The sequence below is a fragment of the Lycorma delicatula genome, chromosome 6, assembly GCF_047948215.1.
Source record: "Lycorma delicatula isolate Av1 chromosome 6, ASM4794821v1, whole genome shotgun sequence".
NCBI lineage: Eukaryota > Metazoa > Arthropoda > Insecta > Hemiptera > Fulgoridae > Lycorma > Lycorma delicatula.
In genome coordinates this window covers 139,326,488-139,344,411 of record NC_134460.1, presented here as the reverse complement: position 1 = coordinate 139,344,411, position 17,924 = coordinate 139,326,488, and the positions used below count along the sequence as shown (strand labels likewise).

Genomic DNA, 17,924 nt, shown 5'->3' with positions numbered 1-17,924 from the left:
TGTTTTATTCAGTTTGTCTGATCAAAAAACCATAACAAACCAGCAATTTTCCCTCTTAATTTGGGTTCCTAGATTTTCAATATGGTTTATTTCACTCTTTGTTCAGGAATCAGAACGAAATCTTTTGTTTGCCATAACTCACTAACAGAGGATTTCTGAACCCATGTATTTTTTTCATTATTTTTGTTAGTAGAATGAGCAGAAAGCGCTGGTAACACTATGTGAATCACTTTACGTTTCAACTATTGCTTTCTCAAAAAGTGTATCTTAGGAATTCAGACTGAAGAATTTTGCTTGTAAAAGAATCCTCATCAATTCTTTTCTAACCTACTTTTAAAATGTAGATTGGGAATTTGGTAGATATCTAGCACGAGTAAAAATTCTATAAAGTAGCAGTATGCTGTATATAAATAACCATGTCAGTGGTTTTGAAAAGCTTTGTACACGTAATGAGTAATAAAAAATATGTTGGACTGAAAAGGAAAAAGTAATTTCTTCACTTCGCCTCAGTACAATCTGTTGCAGAGTGCTTTAAATAAATACACAATTGACGACTTTTCTTTTTCTGTTTAGCCTCTGTAACCACCATAAGGTATTACTTCAAAGGATGATATGTATGATTGTAAATGAAGTGTAATCTTGTACAGTCTCAGGTCTACCATTCCTTAGATATGTGGTTAGTTGAAACCCAACCACCAAAGAACACCGGTATCCACGATGTAGTTCAAATCCGTATAAATGTAACTGCCTTTATTAGGATTTGAACCTTAGAACTCTCGACTTCAAAATCAGCTGATTTGCGATGACATGTTCACCACTAGACTAACCCAGTGGGTTGTAATTGAGGACTAGCGTAAACTGCTAGTCAAATCCAATCAAATAAGAACTCTCATATGTAGCATGACTCTCCCTCTTGTCTTTTCTACACTATCAATCGATATAAACCAAAATGATATAAGTTTAGTAACAATCATTTTAATTGTATTACAACACAATCTTTGAAACTTATTTTTTTTAAGTTTGCTAGATTTTGAATGATTTATGAGTGCATACGTACAGATTATTATTACACGTACATAATTTACTTAATTATTTTTTATATTATCTTTAAAAATTGATTCAAATTTAAAAAATATGTTTCAAAAATTGTATTGAGGGCATAGTGGAAAAATTGTTTTTTCCTTTTTCAGTGCAGTTTTTTTTCTGTTTGGAGTCAGTTCAATTTTTTCAAAGATTTTTTATTTTATTCTTATCATTTTTTTAACTTCATCAAAGTGGACATATGGGCAGGCCTACAAGAGATTGCTGGTAAGAGAAAAGAACAATTTTTTGAAACAAAACAGATTCATTAAAAAAACTACTTGAAAATTCAAGGGAAAAGTTATTTAGGATTCAAAATGAAAAGTCTGATATCGTACATCAGCATAGGTCTAAAATGTGGGAATACATGAAATGTAAGTTGTTAAATGAACCACAGTTTGATAGAAATGTTGACATGATATGATGCACAAGCATTTTGTTCTTAAAAACAAAGATTATTACAGTTTTTATTTGTAAATGTTTTTGTAATGAATCACCTGAAGAACATACACATCAGGTAACTTTTAAAAGAATATTAATGTAAAAAACTTAAAAATGAAAAAGCCAATGAAAGACATACTCTTTTACAGAAAATGTCAAGTTTTGAATAATCAAAGTACATATTCAATGCAGAATCTTTTAGTAAAGCCATAAATACATTTTCAGACATATCTTGTATAATATGAAAAAGAACTAGTACATATAATGATAAAGTCATTTAAATAATAATTACTGCTTAAACAGGATTTTTTCCCCTAATACATGTTTTAATGGTCCAGTACCACTTGCTAATTGTGTGAGATTATTCTGTTTTGTTTAAAAAAATATATACACGGGTCAAATTTAGAAATTCCTTCGTTTTGAAGTCTGTTAAAAATAAAATACAGATGCTTGTCAGATAGGCAAACCATACAAAAAATTCTATAAAAGAATAAAGTTTTGAATTTAATTTGCTTGGATGTATAACAAAAATGATGAGAGTAAATTTTTTTATGTATATATGATAGTTCTTCCTTCAAACATAGCATCTCTGTTTGATTATTGTAATGAGGATTCAGGTTCTCAAAACTATATCTATACTAGATCACCATTATTTGTATAATACAAATCTAACTGATTCTCAGTTTGGTAATCTTTTCTTACCCGTTTACTTATGTTATCATGTAAACATTAATATTCAAGAAATGGGTAATTTTTATTCTCTGTTAGGCGCATAAGCAAAATACTATGTGATTTAACATGAGATAATAATTTTTGAGATAAAATCAATATATAAAATACTTTTTATATTGAATAGTTTATTACTTATGATGGGCTTATTTATGTTAAAATAAATAATCAGATGTCATTAATAAAATTTTATTTTCTGGCATCATTTATTTACAAAAAAGAAATGAAATTAATATTTAAATATGATAATATGAGATAAAATTAATGATTAATTATAATAAATGTAATATGCATTACTCAGACCTCCAGATTTCTTGAGTTGGGCATTACAACATAATGCAAATATTATATTATTAAAGAATATTTTTATGAAAATTGATTTACAATTATATACTTTTATAATAAATTAATGAAATTTTTTATAAATAGAAATAGAATAAATATTTTTGTCAAATGGCAAACTCAAGAAACCCAAAGTTTAATACAATAAAATTAATGTGTAATCATTCATACTTTATAAATATTTTACATTTAATGTGTTAAACACATGATAATTATTTATTTAATTGAATTCTAAAACTGGTTTGTTATCTGTTTTATCCAGTCAAGGTAATGTGCAACTTTGACATATACACCTGGCACACCATATTGACCACAGCCAATACCCCAACTAACTACACCAACAACTTGCCAAGATCCGTTACGTTCACACACCATTGGTCCACCTCCATCACCCTGTAATAATAATAATAAATTATTTGCAAAATATAAGGTGAAGGAGATAGAACTATGACACAATTAACATTTTGAAATTAAATTGAAGTAAGATTCTATGCCTTAGCCTAATCTTGAAGGACGAATGTCTTGTTTATTTGAATGGCAAGTGTCATTATATGTGAGTTTTTTAAAATTAAAATTTATGGAACTGATTAAAAAAAGTCACTTAAAATTAGCTAACTTTACTGGTTGTTAGCCACTGAATGACAGCAGGATGCTGTTAATCCTGTAGAAAATGTACTAACTGTTTTTTAATTTTGACACAATAAATATATAACTAAGGTTTATTGTGCATATAAGTTTTATTAATATTTAATTTTGTAGTTTTATGTTTTATTCATATTTTGTTTTTTTAAATATTACTTCCTGAGACAATCAGTCAGTTGGAACCTCAAGTTGTAAGGAAATGTCACTACATTCATTTTAAATTCCATTAAAGTGGAGTATATTCCACTAAAGTCATGAACTACACTGAGTTTAAAATGACTTTAGGTAACTACCAGTTCAGCTTGCTAAGTTCATGACTGTGTAAAATATGTAATCTACTTACATGTTTAAACCATTAACAACAAAATAGGTCATATATATATATATATATATATATATATATATATTATCAAATCCTCTCTGCTTTTCTTAACTGACTTAAAATTTTTATTATTTATGTTTAAAAAGTCTGTAAGCAGAAACCATATTGAACTTCTTAGCTGATTAAAATACTGAAATGAAGCATAAAACAAATTTTTCAAGGAAAATATTTACAGATAGTAAATTGTGACTATGTTGAGGTTTTTTTTACCCCAATATGATATAACTCATGAAACTTTGTGTGATGGATTCTGTCAAATTTGTCACAACTAGTTAACCAGTGTAAACACAATATTTTTGCCTAACTCATTGTGCCTAATAAGCAAGTTGGAGAACAAAAAAAAAATCACTTTTTAACATGAACATCAAAAAGTAAAATATATTACCTTGCATGCATCTTTTCCTTCTTCTCCACCAGCACACACGAATCCAGGGTGTAATTTAAATTCATAGCCTAATCTTGTTTGTTGTAACTGTAACTGGCATTGCTGGAAAGATACTATTGGTACATCAACTTCCTGTAAATAAATTATTTTTGTTATTAATCAAGATTATTTTACATAGTTAACATCTAAATTTTTTTATAAATAATTTAAGAAGATTTTTTCCTCTTAAAAGAATTTTGTCAGGCTGATTTTTAAAAAAAAAAAAAAGTTTTAAACAACTAATTTATAAATTTATGTTAAAAAAACTATATGTTGTTTAATTATTGAAAGGTTTTTTTAGTAATTGTAAAAGTAGCTCATTTGTCAAAGATATGTCTCAATTGACAACTAATCCTATAAACAATTCCTGGCACCAAAAATGAAAGTAGAGTTTGAGGTATCTTATGAGTAAAGTCAAGACTTCTACTCAGTCTATAGTCTAGTCTAATCTAAAGTTGTCAAAAAAATCTAAAATCCACATTTTGTCACTGAAAAGTGAAATTTTTGTTTTTCATTGTTGTAGTATCAAAACTTTAAAAAAATAAAATAAAGGAAAATTCTCTATAAGAATGATTCAACATTGAGTATTTTTAAATCCAAAATAATAACAAAGAAAGATTGTGAAAAAACACATTAAAATTAATAACTGTTTTTTTATTTTTATTATTGCTACCTAGCCAATCAGCTAGGTTCTTTTATAATGAATTTAATATCCTATTTGCAATGAAGTTTCATTAAATATGATAATATATTTCATGTCCATCACCTTTCATGATGGATTGTTCTTAAATTCATTTAGAAAGTTCTAGAACTGAATTCCAGCTCAGCTTGGTATTTTTTAAATGCTGAAAAAAGAATTATTCCAGATTCCATTGGACACAATCGTATATAGTGAATTTATAATATATATATTTGCATACTAATTAGTAGATTTATAGGTGAATTGTATTATTTATTTGAATTGCTTATTCCAGATACAGTATCTATGGATAGTTTGAGGTTGGATTTTCAATTTCTTAATTTCATATTATCCAAAGAAAAATTAATTCATTAGTTGTGATAAAATCATACTTTGTTAATTATCTGAAATATTGAGTTCAGATTATCTTATTATTTGTTCTCTTTGACATATTTATAATGCAGTTATGTACATTTAGGTAAAATGTAATCAGAATAGAATTAATGAATTTAGTATAAAATTATATGAAAGATTACTAATACACAAACCTTAAGAATATTCTGGTATTTTCCATAATCACCAAATGCATCTTTTCCCCACCCAGTTGTCCAACATCTTTGTCCTGAATAATCAGTGTATGGTTCCGGCAAACAAGCTGGACTGATGTGTGGACTTTGAGTAAAGTCTACAGCACGGTCAATTCGTATGACAGCTAAATCATTATAAAGTGTTCCTGCATAGAATTCGGGATGAATAAATACATTTTGTACATCTCTTTCAATGTATGGATAAAATTCTACATCATGATTTACATCCCATTCACCCAATCTGACTCTTAGATCATGTGCTCCGTACCTGTTGATAAAATAAAAAATTAATCGTAATTAACATTGATTACTTGTAATATGTTAGTAAAATAAAATAAGTAGTATTCTGATTATAATTATTTTTTAGTGCCTGAAAATGTATAAATTATATTTTGATATCATGCTTGTATTGATGTTCCAGGCCCTAATTGTAATGTTTCCATTTATTCTTTTTACTTGTTATTTTTCTTTTTTTGATTAATTGTTTAGTGATTATATTAATGAGTTGTCATAAGTTTTCTGTAAAATTGTTGAACCCAGTTTCATATTACATAAAGCTTGATTTCTGATCGCTCATTAGCTAGAACATGTGTCTGCATAGAAACATTATGTTGTGCAATAATTTTGACTACAAATATTAGTTACAGACAGTGACATAAATAAATTATAGGATTGATCAGTTGAATTAATTATACCCTTAGTCAATAATAATTTTTTTTTAAATTTTATTCTGACTGCTATATAACAGTGTGCTCTATTTTGTGGATAAAAAAAGAAATTGCCCTGCATTTTCTGGAATAGATCAAGGAAAATAACGGTAAAACCTTGCTCAGAACAGCATCATAAAGTACATAGTCAATTATAAAATAAGTAGAAGTGGTTAGAGTTAAAATTAATGATTTAAAATGTAAATACATCACATTTAAGTATATAAAAATACAAAATAAAATAATTCAATATTAAGTAACAAATTAGGTGTTAATGAAAATGATTTGAACATGTTAAACAGAGATGTAGAAAATATAAGTTTTAATTTCTTTTAAATAACATTATTTTTAAAAACTTATTGATAGACTAATATTGTAAAAGAAAATAATTTTATTTTTAGTTGCTGAAAATCCATGAATACTGTATAAAAACTCTATACTAGTTAATTTTAAACATATAATAAATGTTTATGAACTTTGACAATGTAATGTATTAAAAAATACCTTTAATTTAATGAACACCCTAAGGTTAGAGTATAATTTATTGCTAATACACAGGCAAGTTTTTTATTCAAGAAGCTTATTTACTTTACAATGCATCAGTTAATTGTATTACTCAATTATTATTGTAATGCATATTATTATTGTATTGGGTGATGTAAACTTAAACATTTTGTTATAATTTTTGTTAGTTGTAATTCTTACAACATTTAGGTAAGTTAAGAAACTAAAAAATCAGTAAGTTAGATCATTTTCAACAGGATTATAACTTTTTTTAAATTATTTATAATTTTGATCTTTATTGTGCCTGATAATCCCGATTTATTTTTAATTTGTATTTATGTTAATATTAAGATCTGTTTATGAAAATATTTGTAACAATAATCTATCTTTTAATTCATTTTGGTAATAATTGTAATTAATAGTAGAGAAGTTAGTCATTCATACATTTAAATTATTGTTAATTGTAACTCTTTATTATGATGCGTCTGTAAATGTAAAAAATGCAAACCAAGATAAAAGTAGAGAACCTTGTTAAACTTTTTAAAGTTTAAATATTAAAAGATTAGGCGAAATGTAAATTTCATACTACGTACGATTTAACACAGTGTGCTGCAGTTATAATATGTAAGTTATCAATAAGAGTTCCACCACAAACATATACACTTTCTTGAGGATCTTTCTTCAAAATAGCCACTTGCCAAGGATATTCACCTGATGAAAAAATAAAAAATAATTTTACAAGGAGTAAATATTTACAAAATAATTTTATTTTACTAATTTTGTAGTGAAAAATGTACTTATGAAACAACTTCCTATCAGTTACATAAAATATTATATTTAAATTTTAATACAATTTTATTTTTCAGTTTTTAGTTTCTGAATATGGCTTAGTAGAATTGTTTTTTAATTTTTGATTTTATTGTATTTTTTCACTAAACTATAATTATTATCTATTTTTATTACACAATTAATATTGGATTTATGTTATTTCTTTTATTTTTTATTATTTTTTTAAATGTTTTTATTTCACATAAACAATTAAAATCATTAGCAACTCATCAAGATCTGTATGGATGTACCAGTAAACAATCTAGTCTTAAACAAACTCAGGTCGATCAATCTTGAGCTGAGTGGTTAATTGAAATCTAACCACCAAAGAACACAGGTATTCTCATAAGTGTCCAGATCTGTATAAGAGCAACTGCCTTTATAGAATTTGAGCCTTAGAATTCTCGACTTTGAAATCAGTTGATTTGAGACAAAACATTTTCCATTAGATCAACCTAATGGGTTATCTTATTATTATTTTTTTTTTTAATTTTATAATATCTAACAATAATATCTTATTTATAATATTAAAAATTATTATACCTTTATATTTAAAAAGAGTACTTACCAAATTCACTGTCACCATCAACATATACAGGGTTCTTTATACGTCCATTAATTCCCTGAGTGTTCCTTTGTCCACAAGTTGGTGGATGAGGTCTATAGTGTGGTTGTTGTAAAGGTGGAGCCAGTGGTCGTCTACAGCAAACTTGTCTTGCTGGGCAGCGACTGAATCCATAGTTGGCTTGACGCTAAGATAAAAATGATCTATCAGACATGAGATTGTCATTTGTTTTTGGTTATATTATCTGTAGATTTATGTACTGTTACTTATTTCTATTCTATAATTAATCAATATAAAATTACATATGTATTAGAGTTGACAAACAAGTATTCTTGGTATTATTGCTTTTGAAATTTCATGTAGTTATATTTTCAAATTTCATTATATCTATTTTTGCATTTGTTTGTAAATTTACTCATAATTTATTGTTGTTGCTTTAGATGCATATGTATATACTGTTAATTTATTGTTAATTTTTTTTTTTTTTAGTATTTTAATCATTAAATAAATAAACTATCCTTGTTTTTAACGCACGCTATAATTATGTAAAATCAAATAATTAATAATGATAATTTGAGTTATTTAATTAACATGTAAGAATAAAATGGTGTCAATGTATAACTATATTTATGTTATTGTTATGATTTACCCAAGTTTATTTTTGTTTTTTTTACTTTTGCTATCAGACTATCAGAATGTAGAATATAAAATAACTTTTATCACTTTTAATTTAATAAGTTTAAATTATTAAAAATAACATTTATATACAAGAAGTACAAACTATTTTTTATTTTATTTTATAATTTGTTTCTTTTTATAACTAGTTGGTTTCAAAAACATGACACTAGAATTATTGAAATGAAAATGGGGTTAGCTAAATTATCATATCTTCATTTGTATTTTCTTTATTAATGTATATTTATAAAATATAAGTTAAGGTCTTTAAGGTATTTAACTTAAAGTTTTGAACATTTTTTAAAACTGGTCTTTTGTTTTATTTTCTTTTGGTTGTTTTGTTAATCAGCAATTACATTTCTTCTTGAATTTATGATAATTGGTGAAAAATTCCAAAGGAATTTTATGAATTATTTTTTCATTTCATCTCATATAAAAGATAAATATAAAAAACTAAGTAAGAGTATCAACCTATAAATTTCTAAATTTTTGTAATACTGATACATGTAAAAAGAAAAAAAATAACTTGCCTTTATCAAAACTGGATGGTGATTTACATTTTACTGGACACATTACGTTGATGTTATTGTTAGATTTAGAATTATACATTATTATGGACTATACTAATGAAAATTTCAATCAAATACTGTAATTCTTATTACTCTTTACCAATATGTAGTATAATATTAGAACGTAATTCAAGAAAGGAAAATTTTCTCTCAAGATTTTTACTTTACTTTATTGTTGGAGTATTGTGTTGCTATTTTTATAAATTTTGTACTACTTCATGATATTGTTAATATTTTTGCTGTTATATATTAATAAGATTAATTATGTTAATGATATTTTATCTTTGTAAATACATTACTTATTGCATTCATTATTATCAGTATTAATAATTGGAAATTTGAATAGGGTATATTAATTACACACAGCATTATATAAAAAATATAAATCAATCATTCATCACTAGCTTATATTAATATTGATGTAACAGTTTAATAAAAATAAGTTGTGTTAATAATTTTAATTAATTACAGTCTAATTAATCAATTAGAATACACAAAAAAGTTTAATAACTTAAACTTATAAATTATGACGCTATATGCTAATAATTTAGTAGTAAATACATATGTCCCTGGTGTGTTTCCTCTTACCTTGCTAGCTATTAACTGTCTTGAATATATGATAACTATATGACCATAAGTATACATTATTGTTTATTAATAAATAATTCTCCATTTTAATAGCAGAATATAACTTCTAAAATCGATTTTTTTGCACTTTTTCTTTTTTTCTTTGATATTAAGAGTTTTGTTTTATCAGAACATTTTATTTTAATATAAAATTCTTTATTTATTTTTTTCTTACTGTTGAAGTAATTCATCACAGAAGCTTGTACATGGGAATGAGAAAATGGAAATTAGTAGCTTTAGAAAAATATTGTACCTGACTGGGATTCAAACCTGGGACCTCCTTATGAAAGGCCGAGATGCTACCACTCAGCCATAGAGATCGTCAATTGTAAATTTTATCAGCATTTAATTTTAAGTATTTGAATTATAGATAAGTAGTATCTTTACCATCCTAAACTATTCTACTTCTGTTTCAGTTTATGGCAGATAATGAAACTGTTATGTCATTATTTGAATATTATATCTTGAACATAAATTTAAATTAAGTTTATTATTTCCAAATCATCATTTTTAAATTTTACTTGTTTGTTAATTATATTTTTGTTGCTGTTTTTCATTTTACGTACTTTTCAAGGGTAAGAGATATAAATTTGTTGCTATTAATTTTTAACATTTGCATGTTATTTATATTTCAAAAATATGTGTTTGTTTCCTGTATTGTGGTCAGCGAAATCAGATCTTTTTAAATTTTATTTATACACTGGTGTTTCTAAAGTATTTAAAAAAATTTCTGTTTGTCATTGTTTTGTAGAATTCTTTATAATTTTCTTCTCCACATTTATTTAAAAAAAATCCTGATTTATTATAAACATTAAAATTAATCTTGTTAATTATTTAATTTTTTCTTTTATAGTTTTAAAAGCAATTTTATAATTAATGTTTTTCAGAAAAAAATTCATGTGTTATAATATAAAGAAATACATTATTTAATAAGTATTTTTTTTTTATTTGAAAATACTTATATGAAAGAAAAAATAAAAGCATTAAGTAAAAAAAAAAAATCTTATAAATAATATTTACTTATGTTTTTAATGCTGTAACAATAAAATAAAATATTAAACATGCAATTATCACTTCCTGCTATTATCATATATGTTTGTTTGCATTACATCAATTGAAGTTATGTTGCTTCTTTTTGAAAAGCATGCTATTATAAGAAAAATAAAGCAACAATATAAAATTGAATTAAAAAATATGTTAAAATGTTTTTTATTTTATTAAATTTTTATTATATCATTCATGCATTGAAGGTATTCATTTTCAAAATATTTTTCAATCTGTAGCGTTATTTGAACACATTGACCACCGTGAGAGATCACTTAAGTTAATTCATGCCACTTTGTCATTGGTGAATAGAGATTTTGCTTATTGACTTTTCAGTAAACAGTCTGAAAGATATTATGTGATTAGAAAATTTCTCAAATACATGACAAATGCCTATTGTGAATTAAAATATTCACCCAGTTAGAGGTGTATTTTTATATCATTAATGTACTGCATGTAAATGAAGATAAAAATTAATTTTCTATAATTTCTAAATTATGGTTTTATCTAGGTAAAAATAATATTGGTGGTCAATGTGTCCTGCAAATGATTATCATCATATAGTTGATGCTGATATGATAATACATATAAAAAATTAGTGATTCATGCAAATTTTATGCAATAATCATGCACAATAACAATTAACAAAATTTAGTATTTTCTATAATAGATTCCATCCCATGTTTATGAAAGTTGACTTGATATGAGAAAATTTATGTTTGAAATGTGAAAATTTCTAACAATTTAATTTGTACATTAAAGGATTAATGGATGTTAAATATAAGTAATATTATGATAATGAATTCTAGTATAAGTCAGCTTTCTGTAGTCTGAAATTCCTAGGAATAAATGTTGCCTGTTTCTTAGATGTTAATTCTGTTGTTGTTGAGCGTCTTCCTTCGACCACGTACTGTTGTAGTCCCATATTGTTTAGTTGTAGTTGTATTGGTCTTGTCGTTATTGTTGAATATAATTAACAGCATGTGCACCAAATTCACTATGTCCTTTTAACAGTTCATACAATAAAGTCACAAAGAACAAAAAAAATGTAACATTAGTAATTTTTTAATTGAGATGGGCATTGTTACATATCAGATGACTTTCATCTTATTGATACAAATGCAATAATTTTTCATTTTGTTTGTTTATCAATTAAGCTTCAAATTAAATTTGTTTTAATTTTTTATAAAGAATTGATTTTTAATATGTTAAAATTTTCAATTATTATTTTTTAGTTATCTATAAAAATTAAGCTACAAAAAGTAGCATAAGTTCAAACAATTTTCTGTTATTAATGAATTGAATGTATATTAACTTTTGGGATGCAGATAATCACATAGTTTTTTAATTTAAAAAAATTAATAAGTTTTATATTTAATTTAAGTTTTTGAAAAAAAAAAAGATTTTTAAGGTAATATTATTCTAAATTGTTTGCTTCTCTTTAACAGAACAATATTTTTGTAATGCATAAATTTTTTGCACTTTATTATTTTTATTTTTAAATCATCTAAATATTTAACTGTAATAAAATGCCAATTACAGAATTCCTGTTTATTATTTGTGGACAGCCATTTTTTCAGTATGTAGATTTATTATATGTGTTCTGAATATGTATATATATTGAAAAGACAGTTTGAAACATTAGTCATTAGATACTAGGTTTTACTATAGAAAAGCTGTATTTATTGTGGTTTTATTGATAAAAGCAAGTCAGTTAACAGAAAAAAATTATAAACAGTTTAACTAAAATGTATGAATTTACTTAATGGTTGTATTTACTGTAGTAAATCATTTTTTTAAATTCTTATGTTTGATGTATAATGATCAGTAATTAATTTTTATTTTAGACAATATAAAAAATAATTTGTTTATTTTTAAAAATTTTGTAATTTATCTACATTTGTAACTATTTCAGTTTTAACTCTGTAGTAAAAATCTTTAGATAAAGTCCTGAACGTCTTAGTGCTGGAGTTTCCTGAATGTAGTGGTATTTCTTTATAAATTTGTTTTAAAATCGTAGTTAAAATTTTAAGTCAAATTTTATAAGTTTTTGTTTTTTCTATTATGTTTAATAATTTTATTGTTTGAGTCTGTATTATAATATCAAGACGACCTTACCTTTTCTGGATTAACTAACTGATCAGGTGCTTCAAAATCTGTTTCTCTTTTTGAACGATGTTCAATAAATTTGATGTTATCAGATCGTCTGTTGCTGGGAAATTGGACGTGGTTGCTGGATGGGCTTCTGACATCACTGGAGGAAGAGGAGGTACTTATATTTGAGGCACTACGATAATATGAATCATATGAATCATCGTAACCGTTATCAGGATATCCATTATTAGAATATGAATCATATGGTGGTTGTGAACTTCCATCATAGATTGGTTCTGAATAAGTATCACCATTATATCCTTCTGCAAACGATTGGTATTTGTCTTGACGGTAACTTTGATATGATGGTGCATAATGAGAGTATCCTGGAGGACCCCATGGTTTATGATAATATGGTGGGGGATGTGGTTTGTAATGTGGAGGGGGATAAGCAGGTGTGTGGTAATGTTGATGATGATGTAAAAGAGGAGGGGGTCCATAATATAATGGATCTTTAAATTTATGAAATATGTTACCTATTTTATGAACAAATCCCTGATTAGGTGTAACGTGAAGATTAACTAATGGTTTAACAACCTTTTCTCCGTACTCATCTTTTGTAACTTGTACTGATAATAGTGGGTTTACACTAACTAATCCCAAATCTACTCCATTTCCACCCACTGAACCACCATAAGGATTAACAGCTGGATTTGGATAAAAAGGATTTAAAGGATAACCTCCTCCTCCAGAGGGAAGCCCAAAAGACACACCAAATGTTGGTCTCAATTTCAACCCGGAGGAATCTGAATCGTCGTCACTGGAGCCTCCTCCGAGCCCAAACTTGCGCTGTGAACATACAGCACTTCCCTACTCAGTAATTTTATCCCTAATACAATGTTATTAATGAAAATAGAATATTGAAAAATGCTTTCAGGAAATCTATTTTATTTTATGTTTATCATAACTAGCAATGGTAATATAAATTGGTTAATTATAATGTAAATAAAGAAGGTATTAATATAGTGTTGACTAACTTCGTAAATTTACTACCTATCAGTTATGTAAAATTGAAATTTAAAAGCATAGAAAATCAATTTTGATTTAAAATTAAATTTGTCAGTACAATAAATAATTAAAAGTAATTGAAACTAAAACGTATTTACTTGTTTTTTTTTTCTAAGTAATGAAAAGAAGGAAAAATTTTTAAATAATTGAAAGAATTACGGAAACTGTAACTTTTTAAATAGTTAGAAATTTACTAAGTTATATTTTACTCTAGTAGTACTATATTCATGCAAATAATCTCTTAGAATTTCTTGTATGTGTACATAAAACCATTTTATTTATAAAAATTGTATTCTAATAGTTTAATTTATATAATAAAAATAATTAATATGGTTATTTTGTTAATTAAAAATAACCAGTAAAAATAATTTATATGGATAAATTTTACATAAAAATAAAATGATTTCCTTTAAACATTAATCAGTATAATTTATATTATATATATAAAATAATAAATTTTCTATAATAAATGAATAAGTATGAAAAGAGGGAATTTGTGTATTAAAACAGATGATGCCTCTTTTTGTGCAAATGAAATACAATGATGAATATGTTCAATGAATAATGTGTAAAAAATTGAGATAGTGAAAGAGGCAGTTTTCTTTTTATACAAGCTATGTGATAAAAGTACAAATTGCTTTATACTGGTGTTGCCTTCTGGAGGAGGAGTTTTTATAGGAATATTTGAATTTGTGTTAGAATGAATTTTTTTTTTGTTATTTACAAGATATGTATGTGATAACCAACAATCACCCAGAAACCATAAAAAACAAATCCATATACAATATTTAGACAAATACATGACAGTATTTTCCCCATAAAAAAACAAAACATACATACAAATGATACTTGTGATTATAAAAATGTGAAGATCTACAACTTACTGCAGATTGTTCTTCGTTTTGATCGACAACTGAATATTGATTTCCTTGTACATCTTCTGCTGTTGATGACAGCTCACGCTAAAATTGAGCAAAGCGGTTGAGCTTTATTACAATAGTGCAAGCTGTGGTTATAGCAATAAGCATATGCATTAAGGCTCCAACTAAAAGTATTAAACTACTATTACAGTATGATAAATAAATATATTAACAGATAGAATATTATAAATACTTCATAAATAGGCATTTATATTAAAGTTTTGATGTAAATGATGTTTGAATTCAATATTTTTTATTTTTCTAACTCATGTTTTATCATTATAATTACTATCTTTTTACGAACTTCTGTTGATTCTTTTTTCTTTAATAAGTAATAAGTAACAGTTTAAGTAATAATTTATTTAGATTAAATTTATATTAGTATTCAGTTAATAAAATTTAGAATTATTAGAAAATTTATAATATTAATTTAATTACAAATATATTTTATCAGTTTAAATAATTATTTACTGCATTAAATTTTTGTTTGTTATCTGTTAACAATTATTTATTCATTGTTTACCATGATAAACAACAAATTATATTAATACATTTATTATAAATATTTTTGAAATTTTGTACATACAATTAAAAGTGTATAAATTTCTAAATTAGTTATTGAAAATACTTTTTTAGCTAAATTTTTAATTAAAATCTTTAAAATGAATTTACTGTATTGTATAATTAAAAATAAAAATATTTACCGGTTTAATATTTTTATTTTCTGTTGTGTCTTGAGCAGCTTCTCTGCGTTTCCTTTTTGAAGAAGTTTCTGGTTCAATATTTTTATCTTCAGCTGCCTTTTCATTTAATTCAGTATCACTTGAAGAATCCTCATCAAAATGTTCATTATCTTCTCTCTTAGTGTGTTTTGATACTACTGTCATTGTACCTTAATAAGTAAAAATGAAAAAAAAAAGTTACACATTCATCTATTATGTAAAATTTTATTATAGTTTAACTGTAATTATTATAGCTATTCTGTATCTGAATATTATAACTGAAGATTTTAAACAAATTTTTTTACACATTCAAAAAGCAATATGCAATTTATGGTCTTGATTCTTGAAGTTATCACTTTATGAAAATCTTCAATTGTGTATTTTTTACATACATATATTATTATATCTACCACCTATGAACAGGAACAACCATGAATGTAATATTATTGTGAACATACACAATTATATATTCATATATTTTAGCTTTATTTATGAAAGAATTAGAATTAAGCAAGCAATGTCATTCTTTGATTTAACCAAGTTATCAATATTTAGTTCTCGCTGGTTTATGTAGAATAGACTAGTAATATTTTAATATTCTGTAGCAGTAGCTTTTCATATGCATTAAATAACGATAAATATTTAAACTGTTAACATAACCTTTAGTGTGTTTGTGGTGGTTTTAAAATAAATATATTTTTAATATACCTGTTATCTAAGAATATTAGCAATTAGATCTGTCTGTCTGACCGACTTTGTTCAGTGTTTCTGAACAATTTTTCTGGTGTTATCCAGGTCTGTCACATATCTCAACAGTGGAATCCTAGACATTTTTCTAATTTTTGTTTTATCTTTTATTGTTTGTTATTCATTTAAAATTAATAATAATTTTAACCCAATAATAATAATTAACCCAGGTTAATAATAATTAAATAATTATTAACCCAGGTTAATAATTTTAACCGTTTTTATTGTAAAGGAATAGAGTAGCAGTCTGCTTGAAAGGGAGTAGGTTATCAATAGATTTATTTATAAATACGATTAAAAACAATATTGACAACTTCCTAGATACATTTTGAGAAACATATCTAATAGAATGAAGCCTATGTTTTTGAAATTTACTATTCAAAAATTTTCATATTACCACAATACTTGTAAATACAATTACAAAACTATTTTGTGGATTAAAGTGTGAGTATGTATGCATGACTTAAACTAATTTATATATTTCTTAAACATAAAATGTTTACAGAGTGAAATTTTAAACTTAATTTAATTTGTTTGTTTCTAACCAATAACCTGATAAAAAAAATTGTTAAATGTTCTTATATTAGAAATCTAGATATCTGAAATTAATATATGTTAAATATTTACATAATATCTGATTTACATGAAATTCTATTATGTGTGTATTTATAATGAATTTTTTTGGTACATACCATTTCCATCTGTAATTACAACTTCATCAGGTCCCAGTGCTTCAATTGTTGATCCACTAACTGTTCTAGGATCAATAAAGTAGCCATCTTCTTTTCGTGCAATTTCATGTGGTGGACACTGTTCATAAGGTACACAAATACAATCATTAAATCCTCCATCAGCTCTTGGAGTTTCATATTTTGGGTAACTATTACTGTTGTATGTTGAACTTGAAGCTAAGATCCCATTTGCTGTAACAAAAACGAAAATTGTTTAAAAAATTATTTTAGTAATATATTTTATTTTTCTAAAAAAATTACAAGTAGTTGATTGTAAATACCTGAGATAAGATGAATTTACACATAGGTTATGATGTTAACAAAATTATTTGAGATTCTAGTGTTTTTTGCTTCATTAATGTCTGTGTTATTATGACCTGTTTTTTTTAAATAATATTTTTAACTATATGTTATTATTTTACATTAATCTTTATGCTTTATGTATTGTGATATCATGTATTATTATTTATGATTTAAAATAATTAATCATAATTTTTTTCCATAGTATTTTAAATGATAATGACTGCGGGCAGTCATTAGTTTGGTTTAAAAATATGCCAATTTGCATGCAGTGAATTGTACCTAGTGATCTTAATGTTGGTGATCTATGGAACTGGTTCACTGAATGAGACTTTGGCTGCTGAAATTTTATGTTACTTTCACCCTTCAATTACCAGGATGGTACTCCCTGATATGTTACAGATATTGTGGACCACCAAGTTATAAGGAATGCGGTTGTCCTTATCAAATTGTATTATTATTATTATTATTATTATTATTATTATTATTATTATTATTATTATTATTATTATTATTA

The 17,924-nt window shown here is 25.1% G+C and overlaps 1 protein-coding gene across 3 annotated transcripts in view; it reads right to left on the bottom strand.

Annotated features, from left to right (window-relative positions):
* Positions 1-2,423: 2,423 nt before the first annotated feature.
* Positions 2,424-17,924, bottom strand: part of LOC142326279 (uncharacterized) — a 36,665-nt gene continuing 21,164 nt past the window's right edge. The window contains exons 4-11 of one of the 3 annotated variants that reach the window (XM_075368637.1): positions 17,069-17,299; positions 15,612-15,799; positions 14,872-14,949; positions 7,914-8,097; positions 7,111-7,228; positions 5,268-5,574; positions 4,002-4,133; positions 2,424-2,985 (exon numbers count right to left, since the gene is read on the bottom strand). In XM_075368637.1, the coding sequence (XP_075224752.1) occupies positions 2,824-2,985; positions 4,002-4,133; positions 5,268-5,574; positions 7,111-7,228; positions 7,914-8,097; positions 14,872-14,949; positions 15,612-15,799; positions 17,069-17,299 (1,400 nt within the window). In that variant the 3' untranslated portion in view covers positions 2,424-2,823. Of the gene's footprint in view, positions 2,986-4,001; positions 4,134-5,267; positions 5,575-7,110; positions 7,229-7,913; positions 8,098-12,943; positions 13,769-14,871; positions 14,950-15,611; positions 15,800-17,068; positions 17,300-17,924 lie in introns of all 3 variants that reach the window. The other 2 variants (XM_075368636.1, XM_075368638.1) reach the window with 2 other exon arrangements.